General features: G+C 62.1%; 1 protein-coding gene across 1 annotated transcript in view; it reads right to left on the bottom strand.

Annotated features, from left to right (window-relative positions):
• Window positions 1–2,237: 2,237 nt before the first annotated feature.
• Window positions 2,238–21,758, bottom strand: part of GAS6 (growth arrest specific 6) — a 33,154-nt gene continuing 13,633 nt past the window's right edge. Inside the window, exons 4-15 of the mRNA XM_032496567.1 lie at window positions 21,421–21,483; window positions 16,217–16,339; window positions 15,295–15,417; window positions 11,774–11,896; window positions 11,049–11,170; window positions 10,257–10,375; window positions 9,965–10,154; window positions 8,369–8,533; window positions 7,220–7,388; window positions 5,252–5,424; window positions 3,582–3,810; window positions 2,238–2,707 (exon numbers count right to left, since the gene is read on the bottom strand). Of these exons, the coding sequence (XP_032352458.1) occupies window positions 2,556–2,707; window positions 3,582–3,810; window positions 5,252–5,424; window positions 7,220–7,388; window positions 8,369–8,533; window positions 9,965–10,154; window positions 10,257–10,375; window positions 11,049–11,170; window positions 11,774–11,896; window positions 15,295–15,417; window positions 16,217–16,339; window positions 21,421–21,483 (1,751 nt within the window). The 3' untranslated portion in view covers window positions 2,238–2,555. The remainder of the gene's footprint in view (window positions 2,708–3,581; window positions 3,811–5,251; window positions 5,425–7,219; window positions 7,389–8,368; window positions 8,534–9,964; window positions 10,155–10,256; window positions 10,376–11,048; window positions 11,171–11,773; window positions 11,897–15,294; window positions 15,418–16,216; window positions 16,340–21,420; window positions 21,484–21,758) is intronic.

Below are 21,758 nucleotides of genomic sequence, written 5' to 3'. Positions count from 1 at the left end.
AAGCTGGGCACAGGGGTCAGTCAGTGCCGTGACTGGTGCCAGTGAGGCTTTGTTAACAATGCCGGGGGAGGGCCGCACTGGCCCTCAGGCTACAGCCTTGCGTTACCTCCTAAATGCCTCGTAGGTTACCTTGGAGTTAAATACGTGCCTAGCGGTAACTTTCTGTGTTATGTGAGCGGGGTCAAACGTCCTCTTTCTGTAATGCGGGGTTTTCGACAGGTTTGACTTGCCCCAGGGGACGTGTGGCAGTGTCTGAAGACATTTGTGACTGTCTCACGTGTGTGTGTGTGGGTTCCCACTGGCAGTGGCGTGTAGGCTACAGGGATGCACCTAAATGTGCTAAAGGCACAGAACAGCCCGTCACACAAAACTGTTACCAATCTATAGTATCCGAAAAACAAACAGAAGAATGAAACACAGATGTTACTCTTAAAAACAAAAGAGCAAAAAACTCTGAGGTCAGCTCTGACCACATTCTGTGTCAGCAGCATAACCCATCCCAACCCCCCACCCCCCATGGCGCCCGGTCAGATCTCTGTGCGGTCCTGCAAAGCGCACAGTCAGACTCACCCCAGCTGCTCCTCCGTGGCGCACACAGTCAGATGCAGACTCTCCGTCGGCCACGGCCTTGTGTGCAGTTTGGCCCTGCCTGGACCTGGGAGCAGCAAGTTCGCCAACCTGGTCAGCGCAGCTGGGAACGTATTGCAGCGTTTGGCTCTGACCTGGCCGTAAGCTTTTTCTTGGCAGCAGTTAGGGTAACCCCTGGCGCCCGGTGGAAGGCTAAGGAAACCGCACCAGGAAACAGACGTTGCCTCGCTGTCCCCGGGAAGAAGACGAACCCAAGGTGGTCAGGAGGCCCCGGAGCACTGGCCCGTCTGTGGGTCCCAGAGTCCAGCCCCAGGGCTCTGTGTGAGTCCCCTGCTCTGCTGGCCGTCCTGGCCTTCATGAGCTGGTTGGGGCTGGCCAGGAGGAAGCTCACAGCTAGCCAGGGCAGCATTCCATAAGAACATTCCAGAGCCACCTCCAGAGTGGACTGGAAACCAGAGAGCATGGCGGGAATGCTGTGGTGACAAGACTGAGAATTGGATCAGGCTCCAGAGTGGCTTTGGGCTCCTGAGGCCACACGTGGCCAGACGGTGGGCAGCCCAGGTGGCTCCTGGGGGCCACAGTGGGACTGTGTGTCCCACATTCCTTGGAGTTGTGCTCAGACCGCTCACTGAGCAGATGGTGTCTGTGCTGGTACTCTTGGTCGACACCAGGGTCCTCAGGACTGGGCTCTCGAGCCCTAGGTGGACAGCCTGAGGCTGTGTCCCTCAGCTCCAAGCCCTGGCCTGACCTGCTCAGCCCGTCAGGCCGCCCCCCCCCATCCCGGAGCCAGCACAGGGGGCTGGGTTTGGGGTCCACTTGCGGTGTAAGCCACACACGTCTACCCTGGTCACAGGTGGAAGGAGATCCACGGTCTGTGGGAGAGGCTGGGTGGGACCCCCGCCTTCTACGGGGACCTTGGCTGGACGTTTCATGAGGACATGGGCTCTCCGAGGCCCACGCCTGACCTCCCCCTGCCCCTGGTCTGTGGAAATCTCTTGAAGAGCCTCTTAGACTGGTTTTATGAAGTCCTGAGTCAGCAGAATTCCACCCAGAGGCTGCTGAAGTTGGGCGACCCGAGTGAGCTCCACTGGGGCCCTTGGGAAGCAGCGTGGGCCACGGTGCCTGGAGGAGGAGAGGCTCCCTCTTGAGCCTGGAAGAGAGTTGGCCTCGAGGACTCACCGGGGCCCTGGCTGGCTGGAGTGGCAAGGTGGGGTGGTCTGGTGGCCCAGCGGGAGAAGGCTGGCGTGGGGTCTCCACGACACTGGTCCATCAGGCGGGACCCCTGGGCCAAGCTCACCTCAAGGGACCAGACTGAGACCTGAAGGTACAGGGGTGACTTGAAAGGACACCGGAGGCTCAGGCCCCTGGGGCCCAGCAGGGCTGGCCTGAGTAGCCGGGGTGGGCCACGGTGTCACTGTGACCCTGGGGCTCCTGCTGGCCTGAACCTGCTTTTCTGCTCCCCAGCCGCCTCACTACTGAGTGTGTACATGCACCGCGTGTGCACCTGTGTGTGGAGAGGCGGGTGGGGCCCCTCCTTCCACGGGGACCTTGGCTGCGGTGGATGTTTCACACTTTCTGCGGCCCCTTGGCCTCAGACCTGCCGACGGCCGTGCCGCTGAGCACCAAGGAGCAGAAACCCCAACATGGGGCTAGAAAGGGTCTGTAAATATTTTATTTTTCCATAGTTTTAGGTCAGAAAGAAGCATCTGGTAGTAAAAATAACAGAATCACGTTCCTGGGTCCGCTCTGGCGGCTGCGGGCCTCGGCCCCAGGAGGGCTCGGGTCGGCCCTGAGCTCAGTCCACTATTTACACGTATGTTACACGGCAGAGGGTGGCCTCGGAGGGACGCCGGCCAGGATTCAGTGTTGTGCGCAGGGTCACTGGTGCCCCCGCCTTCCCTCCTGCTTGGAGGAGAAGGCGGGAGGTGTGCTGGGCGGGGGCGCGAGTGTCCAGCAGCAGCGGGAGCCTAGGCGGCCGGCGTGACAGGTGGGCAGGAGTGGGAGGTGATGTCGCTGTGCTTGTAGTTGGCCTCGTCCAGGTCCAGCGCCCTCCCGTTGACCTCCAGCGTCATGCAGCCGCGGTAGAATGCTGTGACGGGGGCCGAGGTCACCGGCACCTCTGGCCGCGTGGAAAAGACAGACGTGTCTCAGTGGGCGGGCTGCCTATCGTCTGGGGACTGGGCTCCCCCGCCCCCATGGCCTGCTGGGTCCCTGCCCTCCTCCAGGGCATCACCGTCCCGGCTGGGCCTCCCGACAGACAAGCACTGGACAGCTGCCGTCTGCACCCCCGACCCTCCAGGAAGTGCACACAGACAGTCCAGTCACTTAAACTCTCTCCTCCTGGCCCAGTGACTCATGCTGAGGGCTTCCAGGCTCTCTCATCCTCTTCAAAAAGCTTTGTTTATTAAACTAAACGGAGTTTGGGTCTGGCAGCTGAGACAGAAATCCTGCCATCTGTGGCCTGCAGAGACCACCCCCCTCCCCAGGAAGTGGGGGCCAACGGGCTTCCATGAGATCCTGGCCCTAATCTGCCCCCTGCACTCTGCCCTCACTACTGGGCTCCATCTGACCAGACATGAGGCCCCTGGTCTGCAGGAGCTAGCTGTGCTGACGCTTCCTGGACGCAGGAGGCACTGGTGGTCATTCTGTCCGTGGCTACTGCACTGGGACTTGGGGGGTGAGGCTGGCTGGGGGCACCAGGCACCTGGCTCTGGCACGGCCCCTGGTGGACTGGGCCCTCCCAACCATCCTTGGCCCCTTGGCTGGAGCCCATCTGACAAATGCTTGGGGGTGCTGCGAGGGGCTCCGGGAGGTGGGGTGGCTTCAGCCCGATGCCGGTCCCCAGTGAGTGTGTTCCCATCCTGGCCCGATTCACTGCTGAGCCAGTGCAGACACACACGGGGACAGAGCGGCTGGTGGGCCCACCTGTGTCCTCCCTTCCTTCTGGCACAGACACCCCAGTTCTGCTGAGGTGAGCAGGTTGGGGCCCCTACCTGGCAGTCCCCCAACGAAGGTCAGCACAGAGCCCTGCAGGCGCCTCCCAAGGACAGCCAGCCTCTCCTGCAGCCCCGCAGCGCTCACTTCACTCTGGCCCTTGGTGCCGTCCACCTCCAGGGCAGCCCGGTCCTGGTTCACAGAGATGGTCACCACGTGCTCCTGGCCGTCACAAACCTTGATCTCCATCAGGACCAGGGCAACGCTCTCCACGGCCAGGACCACCAGCTGTGGGGAGATGCGCACCTGAGCAGGGGAGGGCGGCCATGTGCTCCTGGGCCCTGTGTCCTGCCCTGGTCTGGACCCTCCTGTGGGTGGGGTCCCTGCAGCTGGGCTGTGGCAGGGGCTCAGTTTCTGTGCGTGTAAATGACAAGGCCCCTGGGCATGAAGACGGACAGATGGAACAGTGCATCCTCGGTGGGAGTTGGGGAAACAAGTTCCAGCCACGTGGATGCACGTGCCTCAGCCTGGGCAGAGATGACCGCAGCCACCAGAGTGTCCATGGCCAGAATGTGGGGAAGGACTGCTCTCTCCACAGGGAGATGCCACATGGAGCAGCACGCAGGGGCCTGGCAGCAAATGCAAACTGCCCAAGAGGCAGCCCAGGTGCACATGCCAGGCAGGACACGCTTCCAACACAGGACAGAGACACTGTGACCACAGGGAACGAAGAAACTGACAACCGGGGACAGAGATACTGTAATGACAGGGGACAGAGACACAGATAACATGGGGCAGAGACCCTGTGACAAGAGGTGACAGAGACATTGTAATGACACAAGGCAGAGACACTGATGACAAGGGACAGAGATGTGACAACCAGGGAGAGAGACACTGACAAGAGGGGACAGAGGCACTGACAACACAAGGCAGAGACACTGTGACAAGAGAGGACTGACATACTCTGACAATTGATGGCCCCCCTCCTCCCTCGCTCTCCCTGCCCGGGGATGTGGTCTCAGCTGTGGGCCTCCAGGCTGTCTACCCCGAGCATGGGACCCTGCGGAGGCCGGGCCTGGCAGGTGAGGGCCCAGGGGGGCCTCTTGGCCCCTAGCCCAGGTGAGAGGGTCTGGCTAGCTTGGAAGGCAGGCTGACTTGGTGAGCAAGTCCCCCTGGGGCAGCCGTGCCTCCCTTAGTCCAGAAGCCAGAGGATGAAACCTATTTCCATCTCCTCCAGATGCTCTCTAAGAAGACAGCACGTCCAGTGACCATGGTGTGGACCTGGCATCGGGAGACAGTAGGGAGTGGTGGGGACTGCGTGGAGGCGGCAGCGGGTGGGTCGGGGTCTGTGCTCAGAGCCCGAGCGTGTCGCCCAGGGGATGAGGCTACAAGGCCTGGGCCGTGTCTACACACCTGTCTCCTCAAGGGAAACTGGAAATCTGATTCGCGAGTGGAATTGTCCAGCTTAAATGTGAGCGATTGGTTCACACTGCTCTAAGCCGCTGAGCGGGTGGAAAGTGTCCCCTCTGCACAGCTGGCTTGTGGGCCCCCAAGTGCAGCTGCCATGCAGCTGTGTCAGGGACCTCGTGTCCACGCGTGGCTGGGCAGACCCTGGTGAGAGTCAGGGGGACGGACCTGAGCCCAGGAGGCGCAGTTGGGCCCAGGGGTGGCTGGCAGGCCGGCCGCCCGAGGACAGTGCTCACCCCTGGGGCGGGGCGGGGCATGGTACCTGCTTTTTGAGCTTCTTGGTGGAGTGGTAGTCGACCAGGGCCACTGACAGGGCGACGGTGTGGTCGTCTCCCACCAGTGCGAGCAGCACGCCCGTGTCAGTGGCGGGGCGAATCCGAGCCATGGCCTCTATCTCCCAGGTGGTCTCGGTCCCCACGTCCGGTGACGTCCGTGCTGCGATGGAGGCGGCGCATCGCAAGGCAATACAAACGAGAGGGGGGCGAGAGTGAGCGAGGCCGTGAGCCCTGGGCTGCGGGGATTGCTGGGCCCAGAGGCAGATGGGAACCGGAAACTCAGTGCTGAGCCTTCCAGGCTCCACCACCGTGTGACCTGACAGCTGGGCCCCTGACTCAGGTCCAAAGGCCCCGGGGCCACCCAAGGATGTCCATGCCAGTGCCCGCCCTCCCCATCGCCCCTCTGGGTGACCACCAGGCTATCCAGGCCCCCGGGGCTGCAGGCGCAGGTGCACCTGCGGGCCGCGGCGTCCACCCCCAGCTGCGTCCAACATCCTCGCCTCTGGACAGCTCTTCCCACAGAGTGGAGGGGAGGTTGGGGGCTTCCTGGCCCTCCGGCCCCCGCACCTCACCTGTGGTGTTCAGGCAGCTCTATAAGTTGAAGTACTTGGAAGAGTTAAAAAAGCAATGAAAACGGAAGCTGGTCATTCCGACCGCACATACAGTGTGGTGTTCTGAGCCGCGCTCGCTTTCCTGTTACAATTAGCACCTCAGTGGGTGGTCCTTTGTTCAGGTGTGCTACACAGGCTGCAGCAGGTGCACTGGACGGATCATGAATGGCACGTGTAGATTGGGCATCTAATGCACCTGACTGACACATGGACCCCCCACAGGTGAGAACGTGGAGACAGAGAGGGCAGAGCCAGAAGGGCCCCGGGAGCCTGGGCAGGAGTGGGCTCTAGAGAAGGGGACATGAGGAGTCACCCAGAGCCTCCCTGGAACAGGTGTCGGCCGGAGGCCCAGGAGGCCCAGGAAAGCAGGCACCTGTCGGAGCTGCAGACAGACCATACTCCAGCCACCCAGCCAACCCACTGAAAGCGGAGCTTAGGCTGTGCATGGTGGCCCCTGGGCTGGGCTGCACGGCTCTCCCAACACCCTCAACTCAAAAGCCTCTAGGGCCCATGAACCAGGCATGGTGACTGTTCTGGGCTCCAGCCAAGCCCCATCTAGGGAAGAGTCGGACAGAACCGTCAGCCACCCTGCAGCCTGAAATGGCCAGGCCGACATCTTTGGGACAGACCAAGCGACCAGTGTCACTGATTTGGGACAGTCACTCAGTCCACGTAAAGCTGATGTCTAAGTGATTGCTCATTTATCAGCACATGAGAATTCTATGTCTTTACTGCAAATTGTCCCTAATTAATAATAAAGGGAAAAAGATAACCGTGTTTTGTTCTAAGAGTTAAGGGCCGGGCTGCAGAGAAGCTGGAGGCACTCGGGGCCGGCCCGCCCACTCCTGGTCTCCTGCAGCCGCCTCCCCAGTCCACCAGGTCCCAGCCGCTGTCAAGGCCTATTCCCATTTCCTTTCCCCAGATGTACAGGGAAAGCGCCTGCGGTGCTCTCCGCACCTCAGTGCCTGGAGGCAGAGCTGCGGGGCCGGCCCCTCCCCCTCCTGGAAGCTGAGCTCCCTGCAGTGCCTGAGGGGCCGCCGCTCCCCGGCCCACAGCCGTCCATGTCCAAGCGCAAGAGCCCAAGCCTGTCTTGTCTCAGACCATCTAGAAAGCACCCCCTGGGACCCCTGCATCTGCCTGGCCAGCTCTTCCCTCCACCCCTGCCCCTCACAGCCGGGGCCAGGAGCGGCCGCCCTGCCAGGTGGGCCTGCGCCCCGGCCCCCAGCCCAGGTATGAACCCCACACTGTGGTCCTAGTGGGGACTGTCTGCTGGTTTGTCTGTGTCCCTGTGTGTTTCGGCGGCAGGACGACCACGGCTGTCCTCAGGCAGGAGCCAGGACTCACCGTAATCCAGGCTGTAGAAGGCAAACCCGCTCCCGGGGAAGAAGGCCCCCTTCTCCGTCACCGAGAAGCACTGCATTTTCACATTCACTTTGACCGTCTCCTGGATGGTGGTGTCCTCACCGTTCAGCCAGTTCCAGCTCCTCATGCAGCCGTCCAGACGGGGGTTCATCTGGAGACAGAGACGCCCAGTGGCTCCCTGGGCACCACACGTGCTCCCAGGTGTCGTGACACTCGCGCCCTCTCGGCTCAGGCTGTGGACACCACTGCAGATGTGGAGGTTAATCTGCTGCAGGGCTCTGCGCTCGACAAAGCCCGCGATCAGGAGTGCAGTGCACGCAGTGGGTCCGCTCCCCACGCAGGAGCATGACGGGTGGGCTTCCCTGTCTGCACCACGTCTCCCCACTCACCCAGCAGACAAAGGGGGTGGGGCGCGGTGACACTCACGCTGTGCCCGCACTCTGACCTGGCGCCAGCGCACATGAGGACAGGAAGGTCAGGGGCTGGGAACGCTAAGTCTGGCTCAGCCACACACCCGCCCTATTGTTCTGAGCAAATCCTGATGTCCCCTCAGCCCTCATCTGTAAAACGAGGCAGGAACTTTGGGGTGCAGGGCACCCCTCACCCCGTCTGGAGGGGAGACAGTGCTGCCACGATCCTTCATTCGGAACCTCGGCATGTTGGACTGACTTCTGGTGTGTGGCATGGAAATCGGAGTCAGAACGCCAGTGACTCTGGCCATGGATGTCAGCGTGTGGGGCAGGTGGTAGGAAGGGGCAGGACTTTGAGAAATGACCAACACTGACCTCCCATCAGTTTTTTTCTCCCCTATGGAAGTCCTGGAGGTTTAACAGCCCAAATGTCCTTGACAATTGTCCAAAAAAGTTGACTGTTCTGTTTGTTAAAGAATAATTTCAATGTGATTTATCTCTACTGCAAGATAGACATTTTTATTATCAATTCAGATGAAAACTCAAATGAGTCTCATAGAAAGAAAGGGTGAGTTTACGACAAAGCTGCACCTGCTGGAAAACGTGTGTCTTCCTCCAGGTCCTCTGACAAACCTGGTCAGTGCTGCCCACGGCCCTCAGGGTCAAACCCCATCCTCACCCATCCTGGGCTCTGACCCCAGGAACTGACAGCTGCACTTACAGGCTGGACAAGGTCTTTCTCCTTGAAGGGAATGCCTCCTACAGTAAGATTCAGGTGGTACAGTCCTCTGTCCAGCTGAAACAGATCCCCAGCCACTGCGATCTTCATAACAGCATCCTTGTTCACCTTGATCACCAGGTTCCGCTCCAGCTCCTCAACAGAGATCTGAAGGACACAGGCGCTGTGAGGGGGCGGGTGCCCCTTCTGAAGGGGCACCCAGCCTTGGGCACCAATTCCCGTCACGGCCTGGGGCCAAGAGACTCCCAACCCCGAGGGGACCGTGCCCATCACTGCGTGGGCCCCCTGCCGTCTACGGTGTGGCTCTGGCTCTGCCAGTTTCCCTCCCAGCATGGCTCCTCCCCTCCCCCCTCCCCCCTGCAAAGGAGTCCACCGGAGCCACTCCCCTGTCCCTGGGCCCTAAATTAAGCCTCAGCCAGGGAGCTGCCTTCAGGGGGAGGGACTCATGCTCTGTACAGCTGGAGGGAGGAGAAGACGCTCTATTTCAGAATCTCCAGCAGCTGCTCCATGTCTGGCAGACTGAATGCTGAGCAAACATACAAATTCATCCTAAAACTTTCCACTCTTTCCTGCGTTCCTCGTAGGAAAATGTAAAAACCTATCACTCTGTACACTACGCGCCCTTCCAATGCCCCAGGAGCCTACTCATTTCCTTTTTGGCTCGAGGGGAGACACATTTAGACATTCAGGTCTGGATTTGGTGTCTGCACTGGGGGCCGGGGGGCAGGTCGCACAAGAGATGATGGTCGTCGAGCCCGCCCTGCTCCTCCAGGACCAGCTCGCGTCTCGGGTGGGCTGGCAGCTGCACCCGCCACCTGGCCGTGCTCCTCCAGCGCCTGCCCCTGGGGCAGCGTCCAACCCACTTGGGACACCGCGTGCCCCTCAGCCCGGGGCCTGGTTCCCACGTGCAGAGCTCAGCCCCTGAGACGCGCCCCTTGGATTCACTCTTCCCTGTAACTTTGCTGAAGGTGCCTCTCTGGCTGCTCTGGAGTTGCTTGGGCTTTGAGAGTTCAGGAAAGAAGGAGCTGGGCGTCGCTGACGGGGTGGAAATGTTAGCAAACGTCTACAGTGTTTTTATTCACGGAGGCCAGGGCAAATTTTTCCACTTTATCTTCTCTTTTAGAGGAAAAAAGAATGCTTTCCCCATTTCTTCCTCAAGTGTTTCCCCCTAAATGCCCAATTCTGACCCAGGGGACTCTGAGGTCTGGGAGGGACCCTGTGTGTCACAGGCCACTCAGCCCTGGGCACCGTGACGCAGGACAGAGCAGTGGGTTCTCAGGGCAGGTGTCCTGTGTGCTGCAGGTGCCCAGCAGCCCCCGGGCTTCAGCCCAGCTGCCAGGAGCCACACCCCCGTGACAGACAGCACCGTCTTCAGACACAGCCGGTGTCCCTGGGGCAGTTGCCCCCTGAGGACCACGGCTCCTGCGGTGGAAACCAGGCTCCGATTACATGATGAGATGTCACCTGTCCTGCCGTCGCAGGGCCTGCTCACTGCTGAGTGCATGAGTGAGCACAGTGAATGCTGGCCCTTGGCCGGCACCTCGGCCCTGCCCAGAGGCGCAGCGGTGGCACACTCACCGTCTGCCACATGCCGTGGTTGATGACCGGCCCGCTGCTGGTGACGCGGCCAACACCCTGGTAGCGGAGCTGCAGTTCCAGCCGGCCGGCCCGCAGGCCCAGGACGATCCAGGTGCTGTCCTGATGGCCTCCGGCGAAGAACAGGACGCCCTCGGGGTCAAAGGTCCTGAAGTCGAACTCAGCCACCAGCCTGAGCACCGGCACCAGGGGACGAGCAGGTTACACACAGGTTTGGGGCATGCGGCCCCTCCCTGCAGAGCTCGCCAAGGCTCCCTGCCCGCTCTGCGCTCACCTCGTCGGCTGCAGCCGTTTGAAGCGCAGTCTGATCACGGGCGTCCCGCTGAACATGCGGCCGAGGTACAGGGACTTCACGCTCTTGGCCACGTTGAACGGCACGCAGGGCAGGATGTCCTGTCGAATGGGGCGGGGGGAGCGTCAGGGGAGGCGGCCCAGCCCAGCCCTGGTCACGGGCACCTGGGGCCTGCCGGGCACGCCCCGGCCCAGCGTGGACCCTAGGCCTGCTCCCTGGCCCGCCGTGGGGGCTTCCAGGAGGGGCTGCTCTCAGACATTTCCAGAAGCCTTGGGCTCCTTGCTCACAGCCGCCTCTCCCAGTCTCTTCAGTGCCCTCCCTCCCTGCTAATTTCCCTTTTGCTTTTATTTTTTAAATTACGGAATAGTTCGAAAGGACAGAAAAGCATGGAGAACAAAAAACAACTATAGAATGTTGTAAAGTAAGTAAGACATAGAAGCCTTGAAGACCGTCTTTTCTAGAAGGTTCCCTGCTCTACAGCACAGCTGGAAGCAGCCAGAGCAGGTCTGCGCCCCACAGTCAGGGGGTGCTGACTGCACAGCCCACCCCCCCCCCCGGGACCCGAGCACAGGCCATATCCGCGGCATGTGAACCAGTCGCACTCGGGGCAGGCACCACCCAGCCAGTCTCGGGGCAGGAGTTACCACGACTTCACAAACACAACAGAACACCCAGCGGAAGGGCCACGTCTCCCCAAGCGGCCCGAGGACACGGGCCTCCGGGCAAAAGCACCGCTCCCAGGAAGCCTCCCACGAGGCTGTGGCCGGGCGCTACCTCGCAGGTGCTCATGTCCAGGGACAGCTTGAGGCCCCCACGGCCATCGCAGTGGCAGGTGTAGCTCCCCGGGGAGTTGATGCAGGCCTGCTCACAGCGTCCCTCCACACACTCGTCCACATCTGCAGGCCACAAGGTACACCTGAGCCCCGCTGCTGCCAGTGCACACCTCGTTCTCGGATCACACCGCCGTGGACACGCCCCCAAGCACGTGACCCCAGAGAACCCACTCCCATGGCTCCCACCCAGCCAGCCGCACACACTGATTCCGCGGCTCTCTGCTGGGGAAGTGGCCACTGTGCTTGGAGACAGGGGAGGTCAGCACAAGCTGAGCCTGTTCCCTGGGACACCCAGACTCAAGGTTCCGGAGCAGGTCCGTGCCAAGGACAGCATTGCTTGCAGGTGAGCATGGGGCCCAGGGATGGCCTGGAGGGGAGGCGTTGGAGGCAGGGCCTGGACCACCCCATCCCCTTTCTCAGGAAGACAGCGGGAGGGGACATCCTCTCTGTGCCCCCAGGAAGCTACTGGGGCCAGGACGGCCCCAGCACAGCAGGTGGAACCGGGTGGAGAGAAGCTGGTGGGCTCGGGGGCTCGGGGGCACGGGGGCCCTGCCTTGCCCGCCCCTCCCGTGTCTGTGGCAGGTGGCAAGGTGCCTGGCTACATCAAGAGGCACAGGCTTGTCTGTGTGTGCACGCCCGTGCCCGTGTGTGCGCACGTGAAGGTACCCTGGCAGGCCTTCTCCTGGGAGCTGAACGCGAAGCCCTCGTCGCAGAGGCAGGAGTAGGAGCCGGGCAGGTTCCGGCAGCGAGCCTCTCCGCAGGTGCCCGCGTCCACACACTCATCCACGTCTGCAAGAAAAGCGAGCTGCGCTTCAGGTCGGCCAGGCCCGCTGGCAGCTGGCCGGACCCGCGCTGCCGCCTGCCCGGCTGAGGCGTCCAGCTCTGCTGGGTGAGCGATGCCTGGCGGTGTCGGACCAGCTCTGCGCAACGAGGCGTCCCCTCCAGTCCCCCTCCTCCTCTAACCCCACTCCCACCCTCTCCTCCCCTCCTCCCTCCTCCTCTCCTGCCTCCTCCCTTCCTTCTAATCCACTGGGCTCTGCAGCTCCAGGCCCAGGAGCAGGGTGGGGATGGGGGCATTTCTCACCAGGGGCCTGGTGAAGAAGGTTGATTTCAGATACGGCAAAGGGCACCCATCGGCTGGGGTGCACAGGATAGCTGCTTAATTCAAATGACCGCAGTCCAGGAAGTCAAATGTCACCCCAGGGAGTTTGACCTGAAGTCCGCCCTGTGCCCTGGAGCCCCGAGCTGGCTCCTGACCCTGCAGCCACAGCCCTGGGCGCCGCCTCTCCCTGACTCACACCAGGGTCTGCCCGTCGGAAATCGACTCCAGTCACGTAAATGACCATCAAGGGTCTCCCCTGAGGTCTCGTCCACTCTGCCACTCTGGCAAAAAAGTAGACAAAGCCTGCCTTGAAGAACTAGTTCCTACAGAGACAAGGAACATCGAGAAGGTGCGGCAGTGCTTCAGGTAACACCGATTCCGCAGATGGCAATGCAGAAGTGTGTGCGGCCAAGACATAGCTGCTCATGACTTGGCCACAGGGCAGCTCACCAGCAAGCAGGCTTTCGGATGAGAAAGCCGGATTTCTCCCAGGCTGCAGGCATGAGCCAGCACAAAGGGCACGTGCTCCCTGAGAGGAGTGTGTGAGCTGCGATGACCCCACAGGCAGGACTGATCGTGTGGACACTTCAGAGCCCACGGTCCCTTTGGGAGCCAGTCTGGGCCGACCCCCCCACCAGTCCTTGCTCCCTGTGCGCAGGCACAGCCGTGGATCCAGAACAGCCCCAGTCGCACGGGGGTGAAGGTGCCAGACACAGCGCGGGGAGGAACCAGGCTCGCACTGGGGACCGGGGAGCAGGAAGCTGCCCCGCACAAGGCAGCCTTGGAGCGCTGGCTCCTGCCCTTGGCTGGCGAGGTCCTGCCTCAGTTGTGGGGGAGCTCGCACCTACCCTGCAGTCTCTGCTGACCTCACTGGCTCCACGAAAGCTCGCTGTCTGAGGGATGCCCAGCCCTGGGTGGCCCAGTGGCCCGTCCCTGCAGGCTGGGCAGGTGCAGGGCCCCCACTGGCCGCTCTGTGATGCCCTAGATGGGGTCCGCAGGCCTGAGTGGCACAGAGCCCCCCTGGGCTGGTGTGACTGGAGGGCCGGGCCCACCACAAACTCTGACTTGATCGTCTGGGGCCCAAGAGGCTGCACCTCACAAGTGCAGGAGGCAGAGCTGGGGTCTGGGCCTCACCAGCACCAGGGAAGGCGTGGTGTGGGGATGCCCTCTCCAGATGGGAACCTGTCCTGACTGTGTCCCCAGCAGACCCAGCGCTGGGCATCCCCTCCTCACAAGAAACAGTGAACAGAACCCTGAGACCACTGTGCTCCCAGCCTAAGCCATCACCTTTCTCCTCCCAGAGTCTCCAGCAACATGGGGCTGGAGCTGGGGCCCAGATGGTGCCCTGACCTCCCCCCTCGGGGCCTCTTGCTCCGCCCCCTCAATCCTCAACCCTCCCAACACTCCTCCCCGTGAAGATGCCGCCACCCAGAGCATGGCAGCGGGAGAGCTGGGCACGGGCGGGCAGGTGGGTGGTGCTGGCCCCTGGCGCCAAAAGCCCAGGCCCAGTCCCGCTGTTCACGGCGGGCAGAGGCTACGGCAAGATGGCACCGCACGCCCACAGCCTCCTCGGCCTGGGTCCGTGGGTCTCAAGGTCCCAGAGGAGACAGTGGCAGTCAAGAGAAAGGGAGGCGTGTGGGCAGCATCAACAGGCACACCCTGAAACCGGGCAGTGAGGGTGGGGTCCTGCCATCACATTGATTATTAATCAATCACGCTAACCCCAGGCAAGCACAGAACACCCCCCTGTTCTGCACACTGTTCTGGGGGGAAAAGGCAACAGGATGCAGGGGTTCACTCAGACCACCAGAGTCTTCCTCACCATTCACAGACTTGGTGGGAGGGGTGACAGGAGACTAGTGATTGGGTCCCTAGGGGGTCTTCCAAAGAGGTTAAAGCAGGGCCCTTTGGCAGGACAGCAGTGGTGCCTGGGGGTGTCCAGACAGACAGTGCAGGGCTCCCCAGAACCTTAACCTCACAGTCAGTCGGGGTGGGCCCTCAGGACTCCCTGGTGGCAGCAGGTGCACAAGAAATGAACCCCGAGTAGAAAGGCTGCCGATCCCCTAGGAGCAGTGGGGGGATGGACCCTTGGGTCACAGTGAGACACCCAACATGGGGTGTCTGAGGCTGCTTGAGAAACGCCACCTGCAGGCTGAAGTCCCTTCCTGGGGCCAGACCGAGCCAGGAACATGGAGGTGGCTGTTCTCGGTGGGAGGGGCGGGGGTTCCCTGTGCACTCGGGGAACCACCCTGTGGATGCAGGGACGCCTCCTGGGTCTCGTCAGGGCTGGGAGCCACCGACGGAACGGAAGCTGTTTTCCAGAGGAGGAGTCACCTCGAGCACAACTCGGAGGCCCTGTGGTGCCCGGCCTGCCTGGGCCCCGACCCTGACGCTGCCTCTCCCCAGCAGTTCCAGCTCCTGTTTCCTGGGTGAGCCAGCCCACAGCACTGAGAGACGGCTGCAGTGAGTGTGGGGCGGTGGGGGGGGGGGGGCAGGAGGAAAGGTGTCCCTGCAAAGTGGGGCACGGGAGGCTCCTTTACAGCCTCAGAGTCTTCCACTGGGCAGCAGCCAGGGTGGACAGAGGATGGGCCACAGTCTGCAGTGGCCTCGGGTGTGCTCAGGCTGCTGGGCCGAGGGAGCCCCAGCTTGGGCTGAGAGGAAGTGAGAGGGATGCTGGCCTTTCTCCGAGGGAGGCCATGGCCCAGGGCCGTGGGGCAGCCAGCCTGGTAGATGTGGAATGTCCTGGCCCCCGACTGGCACAAACACGTCTGCCGCCCCGTGGCCTGGAAGGAGGCCGAGCAGCTGCCTCCCCTCTGGGGCTGTAAGCTTGGCCTCCCCAGCTGGGCCGGCCCTGCATGGATCTCAGTGAGTCATCCCATGTCACGGTGCTGGGGCAGCTCCTGCGGCCGCCAACATGCCCGGGCATGTGCTGTCTCTGCAGGACGCACCCCGCTCCCCGCCAGAGCCAGAGGAACCAGCCACTGCCCGCAGTCTCCTGCGGACAGCCGGCTTCAGCAGTCTGGCCGTTCGGCAACTGCAGAGTTAAAAGGGGGAGGAGCCCAAGGGTCCTGGATCCAGGCCCTACCGTGGCAAGTCCTGCGGTCCTGGGAGAGCGTGTAGCCGCCGTAGCAGGCGCAGTGGAAGCTGCCTGGCTTGTTGGAGCAGATCTGGCTGCAGCCCCCGTTCTGCTGGCCACATTCATCCACATCTGGGAACAAGACACAGAGGGATTAGGGCCGTCAGAGGTGACCCACCTCCCGCCCGGAGCAAGTGGCAGTGTCTGCACACCTGACCCCATTGACTCCACCCTCCAATTGTGGGTGGGAGGCCCCCGCTGTACCCGGGGCAGTAATGGTTCACCGCGCCAGCTTCGTGGGAGACGGGGCTCTCCATGCCGTGAGGGGGCTGCCCAGGGTTCTAACCAGGTCTGGGGGGTTTTCCGCAGCTTCTTTGCCAACACTGCATAACTGCAGACTCCGGGAGGTCGGAGGTGAACTCACTCTGGACTCCTTGTCAATCAATGGGGGCAGGGCATTCCTACCAGCCCCCCTCAACCCCCGCGGCCTGGTCCTGCCCTCAGAGAGGAGCTGCCTACCCATCCCAGCTCGCAAGGAGCTGGCCTGAGCTCAGGGCTCAGCTCGGCGGCTTTACAACCTGATGGTGCCCTGCCCGGGACACAAACAAGCCCTCCGTGCGCTGTCCAAACATTCATGCTCTGGGAGGACTTCAGGGGCTGAGGCACCCTGCCCGCCCAACTTCTCCCTCCTCTGCGAGCTGAGCGGAGGCTGACCATTGAGAGGCCTGGGTCCCTGACAGCCTCAGCCAGATAGGCCAGCGAGGCCATGTCCCGGGAGGGCAGTGAGGGTAAGGAGAGGAAGAAGAGAGGGAGTTGGCAGCCCCTCCAGCCCGGGGCCCTGCAGCCGGCCTGAGGGAGGACCTGACGCCTGGCCCTCGCTGACGCCTGGCCCTCGCCCTCCCGCCCTCCCCTGCCAGCTGCATGGCCTCACCTGTGTCGCAGAGCCGCCCCCTCCAGCCGGCTCTGCACTGGCAGTAGAAGTTGCCCATGAGGTCTTGGCAGACTTGGGTCCCCTCCTTATTGCAGGGGTCCGGAGAGCATTGGTCAGGCAGGTCTGCATTGAAAAGAAAGAGAAAATCACTCTGAACTGCTCCTGGTCGGCAGGGAGGGAGCGGTCATGGGGCACCAGTGTCCCCTCCACTGGCCCCGGCCGACTGCACAGATCCCCCTGACCCCAGGCAGAAGTGGGGTCACAGAACAGGCTGGCCAGGCGCAGGCAGATTCCAGGAAACCCAGGTCAGCTCAGAGGGTGTAGCCACCCACCCATCAGGCCAGAGAGGTGGGGGCTGGCCCCAGCGGCAGCAGAGGCGAGGAACAAGCCTTGCTGGCTGGGGCTCGGACCTCCCAGGGAGCAGGTCACCAACCCCCGGCTGACCCCTGGTCCCGGACCGTCACCAACATTCTCTCCACGGGTGTGGCCGCCCCTCCCATCCCAGAGGGCCACTGCCCAGCCCAGGCTGCACTGGCAGGGGTCCCGCAGGAGGCTGCCTGCCCCCCACAGCACCTCAGCAAGGCTCCACCGCTGTGTGGTTCCTGCAGTTTCAGGGCCCTGGTGGCAAGGAGGAGCTTGTCACAAACAGCTGGAGTTTCCATGCGGAGCCCCTGACTCACCCCCGGGGTGGGGAGGCCCCCCAGTGGAGATCCCGCCCTCCCAGGACTCAGCGTTGAGAGAGATCTTGAGAGAAGGGCTTTCGCTGTGCCTGGGGAGGCCGAGTGCAGGTGGGGCTGGCAGGGAGGGGACACGGGGGGACACAGGGAGGCGACATGGGGGAAGGAACATGGGGAGGGGACACCTGAGAGGCTGGGCTGTTCTGCAAACACAGGAAGCTGGAGAACAGACCTGGAGAGGCAGGTCTGAGCCAGGCAACCAAGACACCACGGTTCTCTAGCTTTTCCTGTCCCCGCCCTGTACAGCTCTGAGGTCCCTGTTCACTCCACGGCCTGGCTACTAGTTACAGGCCAAGCCAAGCCAACAGGGCCCCTGACCACTGAGAGCACCAGGCCAGTGTCTGTCCTGGTGGAGGCCGGCTAGGCGGGCACTCACCGCTGACTTATCACTTCTTTCTTAGAAGGGCTGACATTTCCAGCCTGACGCCAAGTCTGGGGCCAAGCCAAGACTTTGCCCTGTGGGGCTCGCTCCTGGTCCAGGAGGCCAGCAGGTCCTGTGTTCCTGCAGCCCACTCAGGCCTGTGTCAGTCCTGGGCACAGGCCAGACACTGCTTTGTCCTCTGCATTCCACACGGGCCTGGGCACCCGGTCACCTGGGGACCCCCTCACAGAAGGCCCAGCTGCTCGGGGAACCCTCATAATTGCCTGTGTCTGCAAACTGGAACCCAAGTCTCTCATTGGTTCTTCTTGAGACCTTCCCACAGGGCACCTCAAAGTTTGCTTGTTTTGCACAATTATGGCCAGCAAAACACCTGCGGGCGTAGACCAAACACAGCATCTCCGAGTGTTTCTGAGACACTTGCACAGCTGTTTGTCGGGCTCGTCTCTGAGACCCCCTTTTACTCCGAAGTGAGTAGGAATTGGGTCCAGCAATCTGAGGAAACGGGGTTTGGGGATGGCAGGTCAGCCCTGCGGCCCCCATGTCACTGCTCGCTGTGACCAGGACCCCAGTCTGGGGACAGAAGCAGCCCAGGGCCAGGAATGAGAGATGAAGCAACGGGTCTGCTTTCCTGATCCCGTCTTGGGAAGAAGGGGCTCGGAGGGGCCAGGGAGACCCAGTGGGGGACATATGCCGGGGCCTGGCTGGCTCCAGAGCCAGACGGTCCAACGCTCAGCACGTCAGAGGCCCGGGGGGAGGGATGGTAGGGGCACAGCATGCATCTCCACTTGACGTATTTGGTTAGAGACTTGAAGTCGTATCAGAAGTACATACCTGGGCTTGTTAACTTCGCCTGGAATTTGCCTAGAATGCCCAACACCCCCCCGTTAAAAATCTCAGGATCCCGGGGGCTGAGAGGCCAACCCCAGTCTCAGCTGGGAGTGGGACGGTTCTGGGAGATTCCCACACAACACCCATCCCCGAAGAATCTCCACCCGGCACTGCTTTATCTGTTACCCTGTTGGGAAGCTTGTCTCCAGGACAGAAGGAGGGAGAAGACACACAGGGGCCTGCAAACTTCTGAGGGACTCAGTGGACGCGTTCGAGAAGCCAAAGCATGGGCCTGAGGGCCCTCACGCAACGGCCCACAGAGCCTGCACAGGGTTTCTGGGCCGGACGGGGTCTGCCCGGTCAGGCCCGCCGGCGATCTTGGCCCCGTGATGCTGCGGGAATGGGCAGGAAGGACGTGGCACGAGCCGCGGGCTGGAATGTGGAGTGTGTGCTGACCGCTGGCAGCCTCTGCTCCTTCTTCCAGAAGTCTGGGGCTGACGGCAAGTTATAACCCAGGCGACACGTGCAAATATGGGCCCGCTGTTCTCGCCAGAGAGGAGGGGCACAGAGACCCTTCCCTCAGGACGACACCAGGCCCGGAGCCCCCCACGAAGGCTGCGGGAAACCCACAAGCAAAGCCTCAGAAATCGGCCCCCATCCTCCAGCTGGAGGCACCGGGTGTCTGGGAGCAGGGGGGACTGTCAGAGGAGAGAAGCCCCCGGGCCCGGCCTGCCGGCCTCAACACAGACACGGGAAGACTAAGACGTCCCCTTTGCGGTTACAGCTTTGATGTCACAGCAACGGAGAAAACACTCAGCTACGCCAGGCTGACATCGATGACAGTGTTCTTAGGAAGGAGCCGGCACGAAGCTGCCTGAATTGTCCCCATGTGCACGGAGGCCTGGAGGCCCGTCTTCCAGGAGGGCAGGGTGGGGTGTGCCCTTCCTGTGAGGCCGTCCTGGGCCCATCTCCCATCTTCACGCCTGCCCGGCGAGGGTAACTGTGCTTTGCACAGCCTCAGGCGTCCGGACCTCCACAGACCGAGGCGGTATCCAGGCTGCGTGGACAGTGCCCGGGCCACGCGCGGGGGCCCCCTCGGCCCGCAGGGAGGAGGGGGTGAGAGGTCTGCTCAGGGTCATGGGGGTCCTGGCAGACACAGCCATGGCCACCAGGAAGGGAGGTGTTTCCCAATCTGCCAGAAATGCCCTTAGTGCATCTGGCATGAGATTTATCCTCTGAACATCAGCTCAGGAAACACCCTGGGCCGCCTCCTTCCTCATCTCCCAGGCTGCACGCCACCCGGGGGGAAGGTCCAGTCCCACAGGGTTAGGAAACCATCTTTGCTGTTCAAACAACTGAAGATACTCTGACACCATGAAACCTTGCGTGCAGGGACACAGCCCAGGAGTGCTGCAGCTCATCCTGCGGGAAAGCTGTTAGAACTAGGGGCTGTGAACCAAACCGCCGGCCCCTGGCCGCCTCGTGTGGGATGAGCGAGCACAGCTCTCTCCCAACCTCGCCTCCTACGGGGATGTCTGGGGCAGGTCACACGCTTAAACATGAGACACCAGACAACACTTTTATAATCTCAGGACAGGTGCGGTCTGAGCCCAGGCACTAAAACCACCTAATAAACTTGAGTACGTAATTTAAAAAGACGAAACTGGTTTGGCAAATTGACAACAGCAAAAAAACAGCTAAGAACAGAAAGCCAAAGCGACAGGAAGCAGGAACTGCTGTGACACTCCCACATCTGCCTGAGGGCCGTGAGCCCGGGTGACTTCTGGGGAAGCAGAAGTCACGGGGACCCTGGGACAGCGGAGGGCAGGGGCGTGCTCCAGGTCACCCGCGATGTACGCCACAGGTTCTGGCTCCTTGAGAGCAGGGGCCAGTCTGCCCAGAATGTGCTCCTGGGAGGCCACCTGGGAGGTACCCCCGCCCCCCACCCCCGCTACATCCATCATTTCCTGTCCCCCGGGGCTGGGGCTGGTGGTGGTGACCCGGGACGAGTCAGGCAGGGCCAGCGGCTGGTGGATAGGTGGGGATGGCCACAGTAGTGGGGCCCTGGCCAGCTCTGGCCCGCCGCCTGCCCTCCACGCTCTCCCCAAGGTGCGGTCCGAGCCAAGCACAGGAGACCTGGCATGCAGGGCTGGCTGTGCACTCAGAGCCATGCCCCTCACAGGTGGAACAGGTGAATGAAGGCAAGTGTGGGTGGGCTGGTGATAAGTGGACAGCACCGCAGGGCGTGTGGACCAGAGCCAGGGCGCGAGCCAGGCTCCGCTGAGATGGTGCTCGGTGCCACGCGTGGGCTGGAATTCATGCAACAGGGCCCCCAGAGCGTCACTTTTACTGTATGATCATTCAGAACAGTAACACTAGTAAAAAGGCACACGACGAACTGAGGGAGATTTTGCTGCCTTGAGTACAAATGGCTGATCTGCAAAACCTTCCACAGCTCCTACAAAGGAAAGCAGGCAAAGAAAACGAACCATTCACAGAAGAAGGAACACGAGGCTGCCAGACACGCAGGCCAGCCTCACTCCTCAGGGAGAGACACAGACTGAATGACTGGGTGTCGTTTTCCACCAGCACAGACCAAACAATGAAAAGACCCCACTGGGCTGGTGTGCGGTGGGGACGGGTCCGCCCTCCCGGGGCGCTGGGGGCTGGGGGCCAGGCCTGGGCCTCCCCCCGCGACCCCGTCCTGGGAATCTGTGCTGCAGGTACGTGCAGACAAAGCTGCCGTCACCCCGGGTCTGTTACAGTAAAACCTGGAGCCGGCTGGGAGCCTGCAACACTCACTGCTGAAAGGCGCCCCCGGCCCCCACCCCGCTGCAGTGCGGGGGCGGACACCTGTGCCAGGCCCACAAAAGGACAAGCGGGGCGGCGGGGAGGTCGGGGCGGCACAGCGAACTGCCTGCACCTGTGTGAAACGAGACTCCATCTGGGTCTCTCCTTCTGAGAATATTCTTAGAACCCGTGGCCGTGGGGAAAGGGGACGTAACTGAGTGGGAGGCAGGGCTGGACGCGCCTGCTCCTCACCTGGGAAAGGGCCGCCTCTCACACCGAGCGCACCTCCCGCCTGCTCAGGAAGCCAGCGGGTTCTTGCTTAGAAAAGGAAGCTCCATGTAAAGGGAGCGGCCCTCCGGCGGGTGCTGTGGCTCCAAGGCAACGGGAGCACTCAGACTCCTCCTGAAAATGACAGCGAAGCCGAAGTCGCCCTGACTCCAGGGCTCCGAGGAAGGAGACAGACTTACTTTGCACGCAGGCGACGAAGTCCGGGCTCTTGGCGTACGGAGACCCGTGTCTGGTGATGCATGCTGCAAGACAGGACGGGCGGCGCGTCACTCCCCATCACGGCCGGAGCGGCCCACACCACCGGGCAGGGGCCATTCACACCGAGCAGGCACCACCCCCTCCAGCAGCAGCACAGCCTGGCTTTTGTGGGCACGGAACACCCAACACTGGCAAATGGGGGTGCCGCCTCCCACGTGGAGAACGTGGTCTCCAAAGGGGCACTGGTGGCACGCAGCGGGCCACCCAGCCATGGTCAGAGCTGAGCCTCCACCCACACTGGCCCTGGGTCTGGACACCA

This window comes from Camelus ferus, chromosome 14, assembly GCF_009834535.1.
Source record: "Camelus ferus isolate YT-003-E chromosome 14, BCGSAC_Cfer_1.0, whole genome shotgun sequence".
NCBI classification, from domain to species: Eukaryota; Metazoa; Chordata; class Mammalia; order Artiodactyla; family Camelidae; genus Camelus; species Camelus ferus.
This window is presented reverse-complemented; position numbering and strand designations above follow the sequence as displayed.